The sequence below is a fragment of the Cetorhinus maximus genome, chromosome 2 (genome assembly GCF_964194155.1).
Source record: "Cetorhinus maximus chromosome 2, sCetMax3.hap1.1, whole genome shotgun sequence".
NCBI lineage: Eukaryota > Metazoa > Chordata > Chondrichthyes > Lamniformes > Cetorhinidae > Cetorhinus > Cetorhinus maximus.
Window position 1 is genome coordinate 46,165,105 of NC_135880.1, and position 9,864 is coordinate 46,174,968.

A 9,864-nucleotide genomic window follows, 5' to 3' on the forward strand; every position below is an offset into this window, starting at 1 on the left:
TTACTGTTCTGTTTTTCATTTCTATCTTTGTTTCCCTCTCTTGTGTCTCCCCATTCAGGTTCCCATCCCCCTGCCAGTCTAGTTTAAACCCTCCCACACAGTACTAGCGAATACCTGCAATCCTGCTGGGGTGCAATCTGTCCAGCTTGTACAGGTCCCATCTTCCCCAGAATCGGTCCCAATGTCTCAGGAATCTAAATAACTCCCTCCTACACTATCTCTCCAGCCACACATTCATCTGGACTATTCTCCTATTCCTTATCTCACTAGCAGGTAGCACTGGGAGTAATCCAGAGATTATTACCTTGGAGGTCCTGCTTTTTAATTTATTTCCTAGCTTCCTATTTTTGCTTGCAGAACCTCATCCCTCTTTTTACCTATGTCATTGGTACCAATATGGACCATGACTTCTGGCTGTTCAACCTCCCCCTTCAGAATGTCCTGCTCAGTGACATCCTTGACCCTGGCACCAGGGAGGCAACATATCGTGTCACGCCTGCGGCTGCAATCTATCTGTTCCCCTTACGATATAAACCCCTATCACTATTGCTCTCCCACTATTTCTTTCTACCCCATATGCAGCTGAACAACTTGTGGTGCCACGGACTTGGCTCTTGCTGCATTCCCCTGAGAAACCATCTCCCCCAGCAGTATCCAAAACGGAAATCTGTTAGAGAGGGAGATGGACCCAGGGGGTTCCTGCACTACCTGCCTTGTGCCTTTACTCTGTCTGGTAGTCACCCATTCACTTTCTGCCTGTGCACTCCTTACCTGCAGTGTGATCACCTCAATGTCCGCACTATCCATGAAGATCCCAGACCTGCAGATGCTCCATAGTGACTCCAGCCACTGCTCCAGATCCAAAACGCAGATTTCAAGCAGCTGCAGCTGAAGATACTTCCTGCACACGGGGTCACCATCGACACTGGAAGTATCCCTGACTTCCCACATCGCACAGGAGGGGCATTCCATGTGATAACTTCCCTGCCATAACTTATCCTTAAATTACTCCCTTTAATTTTACTTCCTCTAGTTTAGAGAATATTAAGGTCAATAGAAATACTCACCAAGCCCTATTTACCAAAGCCGCTGCTCTTCTTTCTGAGGAAAGGTAGAAAATGAAAAGATCACCTCCTTCCCTCTTCAGTGAACTCCCTCACTAACCAAACTCCAACTGAAGCACTCAAATGTTGCCCAAGACAGCATTCAGTGCAGACAAGGCAGCACTGTAGATGGCCTGCTTTTATGCTCCCTGAATCTAGCTTCTGAAAACCTGTTTAAGCTGGTTATACAATCAAGTAGCTGCAAGCAGAGCCTGAATGACCCCTGTTTTAAAGCTAGATTAAAACTCACCTTCTCCCAATCCAAAGAGCAACTTTTAGTTAATTGCTTAATTAAGGAATTAAAGAAAGACTAGAATGTAGATAGAAATTAACACTTAAATTAACTTAACCCTTTATTTAAATTTAAAATCTTGTGGGGTGGGGTTTTCTGCACCTGCCCGCCACAGGGGTCTCCTGGTCATGCTGCAAGTCATTGGACTTCTGGTTGGGGCGCCATCTCGCCCGCAGCGGGTCCCGCCCATGATGGGGCCGGAAAATCCCGGCCTTAGTCTCATACCCACTCCAGTCTCCCTCAAACTGAATATAAAATTCAATCATATTATGGTAACTACTACCTATGGGCACCTTCACTGTGAGATCATTAATTACTCCCATCTCATTGCGCAATACCAGGTCTAGCATAGCCTGCTCTCTGGTTGGATCCAGAACATGCTGTTCTAAGAAATTATCCTGAAAACATTCAATGAACTACCCACCGAGGCTACCTTTCCCCATCCGACTTTTCCAGCCTATATGTAAATTAAAATCTCCCATGATTATCCCCATGCCTTTCTCACAAGCTCCAATTATTTCTTCCTTTATGCTCCATCCTACCATGTGCTCACTGTTATGGGGCCTGTACACAACTCCCACAAGTGACTTCTCGCCTTTACCATTTCTCATCTCTACCCAGACCGTTTCCATATCCTGGTTTCCTGAACTTAGGTCATCCCTCTCTGTTGTGCTAATACCATCATTAACTAACAGAGCCACCCCTCTTTCTTGCTTCCTGTCCTTCCTAAATATTCTGTACCCTTCAATATTCAGGTCCCAATCCACGTCCTCCTGCAGCCATGTCTCCGTAATAGTTATCTAATCATAATTATTTATTTCTACGTGTGCTCTCAATTCATCTGTTTTGTTTTGAATTCCACGTGCATTCAGATACAGAGTTTTTTGTTTTATCCTTTTATTCTTTTTATAACCTCTAGATTCATCTGTTCATTTGCTGTTAGATTTGTACTCTCTATCCCTTCCTGTCATGGTATGTTTTTCATTTCCTGTAATAATATATTTTTCTTTTGTCTTGTAAATCTTTGATTTACCACATCTTCCCAAATTTAACCCCTTGCCCCTACTATTTAGTTTAAAACCCTCTCTACTTCCTTAGTTATGCTTAAATGAGTGACCCCTTATTTTTAAACCGTTCCCCCAAGTTCTAGATTCTTCCACAGGAGGAAACATCCTCTCCACATCCACTCTGTCAAGACTCCTCAGGATCTTAAAGGTTTCAATCAAGTCACCTCTTACATCTTCCAAACTCCAGTGGATACAAGCCTAACCTGTCCAACCTCTCCTCATAAGGCAAGCTGCCAATTCCTGGTATTAGCCTAGTAAACCTTCTCGGAACTGCTTCTAACGCATTTACATTTTTCGTTAAATAAGGAGACCAATAATGTACACAGTACTCCAGATGTGGCCTCACTAGTGCCCTGTACAATTGAAGCATAACCTCCCTACTTTTGTATTCAATTCCCCTCAAAATAAATGATAACATTCTATTAGCTTTCCTAATTACCTGCTGTACCTGCATACTAACCTTTTGTGATTCATGATTCATGAACTAGGACACCCAGATTACTCTGAATCTCAGAGCTCTGCAATCTCTCACTAAGATAATATGCTTATTTTTTTATTCTTCCTGCCAAAATGGACAATTCCACATTTGCCCACATTATACTCAATTTGCCAGGTCTTTGTCCACTAACTTAACCTATCTATGTCACTTTGTAGCCCCCCTGAAGTCCTCCTCACAACTTACTTTCCTACCTATCTTTGAGTCATCAGCAAATTTAGCAACTATACCATCTGTCCCTTCATCCAAGTCATTTATATAAATGGTAAAAATTGAGGCACTGATCCCTGTAGCACACCATTCGTTACATCCCGCCAACCAGAGAAAGACCCATTTATGGCTACCCACTGTTTCCTGTTAGCTAGCCAATTTTCTGTCCATGCCAATATATTACCCCCTACATCATGGACTTTTATTTTTTGCAATAACCTTTGTGGCACCTTATAAAATACCTTCTGGAAATCTGAATACAGTACATTGAACGGTTCCCCTTTATCTACAGCACATTTGACTCTTTCAAAGATCTCCGATAAATTGGTTAAACATGATTTCCCTTTCACAAAACCATGTTGATTCTGCCTGATTGCCTGAAGCTTTTCTAGGTGCCCTGCTATAACATTTATTTTAATAATAGCTTTTAAGATTTTCCTTATGACAGATGTTAAGCTAACTGGCCCGTAGTTTTCTGCTTTCTGCCTCCCTCCCTTTTTGAATAAAGGAGTTACATTTGCTATTTTCCAAACTCATGGACCCTTTCCCGAATCTAGGGAATTTTGGAAAGTTAAAACCAATGCATCAAGGATCTCACTAGCCACTTCTTTCATGACCCTAGGAAGAAGTCCATCAGGACCTGGGGATTTGTCAGCTCGCAATTCCAACAATTTGCTCAATACCACTTCTGTGCTGATTGTAATTTTCCTGAGTTCCTTTCACTAAGATGTTATTAATTAATCCTATCTTGTTGCACAGTACCAGGCCTAGTATAGCCTGCTCTCTGGTTGGCTCCAAAATGTGCTGTTCCAAGAAACTATCCCAAAAACATTCTATGAACTCCTCGTCTAGGCTACCTTTGACCATTTGATTTTTACAGTCTATGCGTAGATTAAAATTCCCCATAATTAATGCTGTACCTTTCTGACAAGCTCCCATTATCTCTTCCTTTATACTCTGTGCTAGCATGTAGTTACAATTAGGGGGCCTGTACACTACTCCCACAAGTGACTTTTTGCCTTGATTGTCTCTCATCTCAACCCAAACCGCTTCTACATTCTGGTCTCCTGAACTTAAGTCATCCCTCTCTATACCACTAATACCATCATCAATTAACAGAGCCATCCTCCACCTTTTTCTAGCTTCCTGAGCTTCCTAAATATCACATACCCTTCAACATTCAGGTCTCAATGTATGTCAACCTGCAGCTATGTCTCTGTAATGGCTATTAGATCGTGCTTATTTATTTCTATTTGTGCTTCGATTTTGTTTCGAATGCTGTGTGCATTTAGATACAGAGTCTTTAATTTTGTCCTTTTATTATTTTTGTAATATCTGGCCTTATCTGCTGATTTACTCTTAGATTTGTACTCTCTGTCCCTACCTGTCACATTCTGTTTGTCATTTCCTATATTAGTACCTTTCTCTCTTGCATTGTCTCTACTCTTTTGTTTACCACATTGTCCCAAATGTGATTCCTTGCCCCAACTGACAATGTAAGTGCATAAGGGAAGTGGGTAGGATTTGTTGGGGAGGGTTCTGGTTGCTCCGGGCCTTGTGGTGGGAGGGTGTCCGGTCAGGTCATGTCTGGTTGGCCTGGGCCTTGGTGGGTGGTGGGGGGGATTCTGTTCAGGTTGGGTCGGGCCTTGGGCCCTGATGGGGGGCATTTGCTGGGGCGGGTCGGGCCAGGTCTTGGGGGGTGTTGGGTCAGGCCGGGCCTTGGGGGGGGTCGGTCCAGGTCAGGCCTTGGGGGGGTGTCGGGTCGGCCTTAGAGGGGTGGGGTGGGGTGGGGTGGGGTGGTCAGGTCAGGTTGGATCTTGGGAGAGACGGTCGGGTCAGGCTGGGCCTTGGGGGTGTTGGCTTGGGCCAAACCTTTGGTGGGGTTTCAGGTCTTGTCAGGCTTTGGGAGACATTGGGGCAGGTTGGGTCAGGCTTTGTGCAGGTGGTGGGAGGGTTCTTGTCAAGTTGGGCCTTGGGTGGGGGATATGGTTTGGGTCAGGTCAGGCTGGGTTAGGTTGGATCAAGCCTTGGGGGTGTGGGGGGTAGGTGTCCAGTCAGGTCAGCTCAGGTCAAGCGGGCCTTGTGGGGGTTCAGGTTGTGCCCTGGGGGTCGGGGTGTGTTGTATCAGGCTGGGCCTTTTTGGTTGGGGGAGCGGATTGTTGGGTCAGGCCAGGCCTTGGCGGGGGGAGTGTTTGGGTCAGGTCAGCCTTGTGGGTGGGGAGTCATGTTGGGGAGATCAGGACGTGTTGGGCCTAGGGGAGGGGGAGGGAGAAGGAGAGGTGTGGTCGGGTAGGGCATTGGGGAAGATGGGGTGGTGGTGGTCCGGTTAGGAGCTCCTGGGCCTAGGGGAGGGTAGTGGGAAGGTGGGAAGTCCTGTGTGGGAGGGTGGGTAGATCCAACGGGTAGGGGGATGGGGAGTCCCACGGGGGTTGGGGGGGGGTGGGGGGGGGGTGGGTGTCCCATGGGGGGTTGTTCCATGGGGGGGGGCATAGGGTAATGGGAGCCCCCTGGGAGTTTGAGGGTGTGAGTGGAGACCCGTGGGGGTCAGAGTCGATCTGTACAATAGTTACCCAGAAGCTAGAAGTGGTTTTAGTTCTGCTGACTTTTTCTGGGTAACTATTGATGTAACATAGTCGGAAACATCCGAAGTTTGTGATTTAACTCACATTTACGGATGGTTCCCAGTGCAGGGCAATTGCCCATGGGAAGCTTGCACTCCTGGGCAATTGCTGTGTAATCCTTACCTGGGAATCTGTTACCTGTTCTCCACCACATCTTTGGGGTACCCCAGATATAATGCCCTAGAGCTCGGAAGTTACGGCCCATTTCGTTCTGAGTTTTGAAAGCACGGGTTGGTTAATTGTGGTCAGTTTTCTGCCTGTTGTGAATAGCCGAAGGGATGTGCTGTTTGATATAATTTGCCAGTCACTGGGACATACGTCCTATGTATCTGGCATCACACCAACGTTGAAATTCATATACCACATTACTCATTTGTATGGTGGGCGGAATATCTTTTTGTCTTGACAGCAACATCCTGAAAATACCAGTCATGTTGCTACTGCATAGTAGCGGCGTAAAATGCTGTTTCACCAGGTGCTCAAATTTTTCTGGTACCTTACCCTTCCAGGGTAATTTGAGGTAGACTGGGCATTTTTCATGTCTGAAGGTGGCAGTCTTAGGTCCATTTGTGAGTTGGCGCTATATACAGCGGGGAATGATCTGATAAGGGTAGCCATTACCCTGCGGGATTGCTTTGATGTGCCTATTTGGACATCAAGCTTGCATGGTGAGTGAATAGCTTGGGCCTGATTTCAAGGTTACCAATAAAGCCAATCTTATAGCATGTTGGCCTGTAGGAATCCCAACGTGTATATTGACCAGTGAAGGAAGGCAAGTGGTAGACAGTAGTAGAGAATTCATTGGCAGATTTCTCAACTAGCACATCGAGGAAAGGGGGCTCATTAGACCGCTTCATTTCAAAGGTGAATTTGAGAGCGAGATGGAGGTCGTTAAGATGTGTAAAGAAATTCTTACATGCAACTGCAGATCCAAATATAGCAAACGTATCATCTACGCATCAAAGACATGACAACACCATCTAGAACAACTAGCACCATGTTATATCATTTTTAGTTTGCTCTTTGACACTTTTTCGCTCTACTACATGTATTTTTCTCTTCTTTTATCATTTTTCCATTATGTTTATTAAGCAAATAAGTTAATATAATTAATAAGATATAAAATTGAAAGAATTTCTGTAAAATTCATTTACAGGATGTGGGCATTGCTGGCTAGGCCGACATTTATTGCCCATCCCTAATTGCCCTTGAGAAGGTAGTGGTGAGCTGCCTTCTTGAACCGCTGCAATCCCTGTGGTGTAGGTACACCCACTGTGCTGATAGGGAGGGAGTTCCAGGATTTTGACCCAGTGACAGTGAAGGAATGGCGATATATTTCCAAGTCAGGATGGTGAGTGACTTGGAGAGAAAGTTCCAGGTGGTGGTATTCCCATCTATCTACCACCCTTGTCCTTCTAGATGGTCGTGAGTTTGGAAGGTGCTTTGGTGAGTTTCTTCAGTGCATCTTATAGATGGTACACCCTGCTGCTACTGTGCATCGGTGGTGGAGGGAGTGAATGTTTGTGGAAGGGGTGCCAATTGAGTGGGCTGGTTTGTCCTGGACCTGCACAGATAGTTTCGCTGAGGGGTTATGCGAGTGGCTATAGGTAACCTACTGTACCAGTGTATGCTAAACAATTCTCTATAACCATAGGAAACGGTCACAATCATATAGAGGAATAGAACTTAATAAGCATCCAGTACCATCGTGTGTGGCTGTATCAAGATCTCTCATTTGATTGTAACTTTGTTTTAGCTTCTGATCACTCCACTCATTTACTGCATATAGTCTTTCAAAATCCTATCAGTGAACTGAGCTTTGTGACCTATTGCTGACATTTAATTAATTAATTTGATTTTGCGCACTCCAAGGCTGGAATATGATCTTTGCTGTTAGACTGTCAAATCTACTTGTGAAGTGAACATTATTGGAGGTGGCTTCTCAAAATCACCTAGCGGAAAACAAATATTCATATTTTAATTCAACAGAAAATCTGTGTAGGCTAATGCCTTCCTTTCCAAAATCTGAGTGTATCCCTTGGTCTTCGACCAGTTATTCCAATGGGAAGGCCTTCACTGTCCAAATATTTCCTCAAAATTTGCCAGCTGTTTCATTTGCTCTAGCTGGACTGAATGCCTCCTGAACAACATCTTTTTGCTTTTTATATCTGTTCGTTTTTGACTGTTTGGAGCTGCCGGTATTAGAGGCTTTGCAGCACTGGAAAGTGATGCAGGTCCTTTGTTGTTGGCTCCAATATCAGGAATTGGGCGATGGGGATTTATATTTAGAGGCGGGAGGTAGCCTGGCCTTGTTTGTGCAATGTGGTCTAAGAGCAGTGTCCCTGAACCTCGCCTCTCCAGAATCCCAGCATGCTTCTTGCCTGCAGCTTTCAGAGAGCCAGTTGGAAAATTGTCAGGAGACTCTTTAGAACTGGTTAGCACGGATACCGGAGAAGAGGTCATTTTTTTCCGCTCCAGTAATACTTTGCTATCGTCCGCTGCTGTTTGCTTTGAGCAGATTGTGAGTTGTGAGTCAGAATTATAGTGGTCAATGCCCAAGTTTCTTTTCTGGACAATGCTCTGTAAACTTGAAACAGGAATCGATTGTATTAAATCTGGATCCTGGTCCACAGGAACTGTGTTATTACGACATAGACCGGACTGAAGGGATTGGGAGTGTATATCATCACAGGAAAATTTCCTTGGGGCAGTTAAAGCTGAAGCTTGACCTAAGGTTCTTAATAAAGCTGCAGTGTCTTTTACATCAATACTTTGATGCCTGGTGAAGAGTCGTTTGGGTAGAGTTAGGCCATTGATTTTCAGGGATAGGTCTTCTTCTGTGGTCAGGTCCTGCACCTCTTCATGAAATGAAGATGTTTTGTGATGAGAGGAGAGTGAAGGAGGAAGGGTCAGCCAAGGTTCAGAATGCAACCTTTGCAGCTGGGGAAAATTGGCCCCAGGTTGTGGCTGGCTGGGCTTGCTAGTAGGGGAAGCTGGTTCAGAGGAACCTTCGTCACTGAAGAGCTGAGCTGGATTTCTGAAGCTAAACACATGCTTATCTTTCACTGTATTGTTTGCTAGGGGAGGTGATGATGTTTTAAGCTCAATAGCTGAGGGCGAGGTGCAAGGGAGTGGTGAATGTCGATCTTCAATATCTGGAGAAGGGGGAACATTTAGATACTGCTTGGTTGTCTGCCTGCCAGAGGGCGATTTGTCCATTGTGATGATAATTACTTCTTTTCCTCTTGCTTTGCAGGCATCCAGCAGAACTTTAAGGGTCTCCTTATCATCAGAGTTCACAGAATAAACCAAAGCAGAACCACCTGAATGGTCTTCCACACTTGGGTCAGCTCCGTTTTTCAGCAGCAATGTTATGACCTCAGCACCAGCCCGCTCTATACACGCGTGCATTAAAGCAGTCTTCCCGGATTTGTCCTGAATATTAGGATCAGCATGATTTTCCAGAAGATATTTCACCATTTTCACTTTGCTGATGCTTTGTTGGTCCACATGTTTTGTCTTGCAAGCTATTATTAGAGGGGTTTCACCTCGCTCATTGCTTTCATTGACGTAAGCCCCACCTTCGAGCAATAATCTAGTGAGGCGCAGTCTGCTCAGATAGACAGCTTTCAACAGGGAGTTACCATCTGTGCGCACTTCCATGGCGTTGTCCATCTCCCAAATGATTAAGGGTTTCTAAATCTGACTCTCAGTAGCACTGCAATGGTAAAGAAAAAAATATTTCAATCAGGCACACAATTCAGATCACGTGACAAATCTACATGTCGCAAATTTTAATCGTTCTTTACAACCCAGGTTACACCTGCCAAACTTGCAAGTTTGGAAAGAAAGCTCGCTTTGTGCAAAACTGTAGAACATCATTTGGACGCTGCTGATCAGAAAATGGTGAGACCTTTGTCTTCTCAGGGTAGCACCTCGGTTATTTGAGGGTTGCTGAACCACAGCTTATGCTGTGATTTCACCATGGGTTAAGGCGAGGAGGCAGACCACAAGTCTATCTCAGCCATAATGGGGATTGAACCCCACACTGTTGGTGTTATTCTGAACCATACGA

At 45.0% G+C, this 9,864-nt stretch overlaps 1 protein-coding gene across 1 annotated transcript; it reads right to left on the minus strand.

The window, feature by feature from the left end:
* Positions 1-7,862: 7,862 nt before the first annotated feature.
* On the minus strand, positions 7,863-9,464 carry ankrd34bb (ankyrin repeat domain 34Bb). Its single transcript, XM_078557714.1, has one exon. It carries the CDS (start codon positions 9,462-9,464, stop codon positions 7,863-7,865), a length of 1,602 nt encoding a protein of 533 aa, XP_078413840.1.
* Between the last annotated feature and the right edge of the window lie 400 nt (positions 9,465-9,864).

What these genes read in the sequence shown, in the direction of transcription:
- ankrd34bb (XM_078557714.1), bottom strand. Translation starts at nt 9,464, where the DNA reads ATGGACAACGCCATGGAAGTGCGCACAGATGGTAACTCCCTGTTGAAA.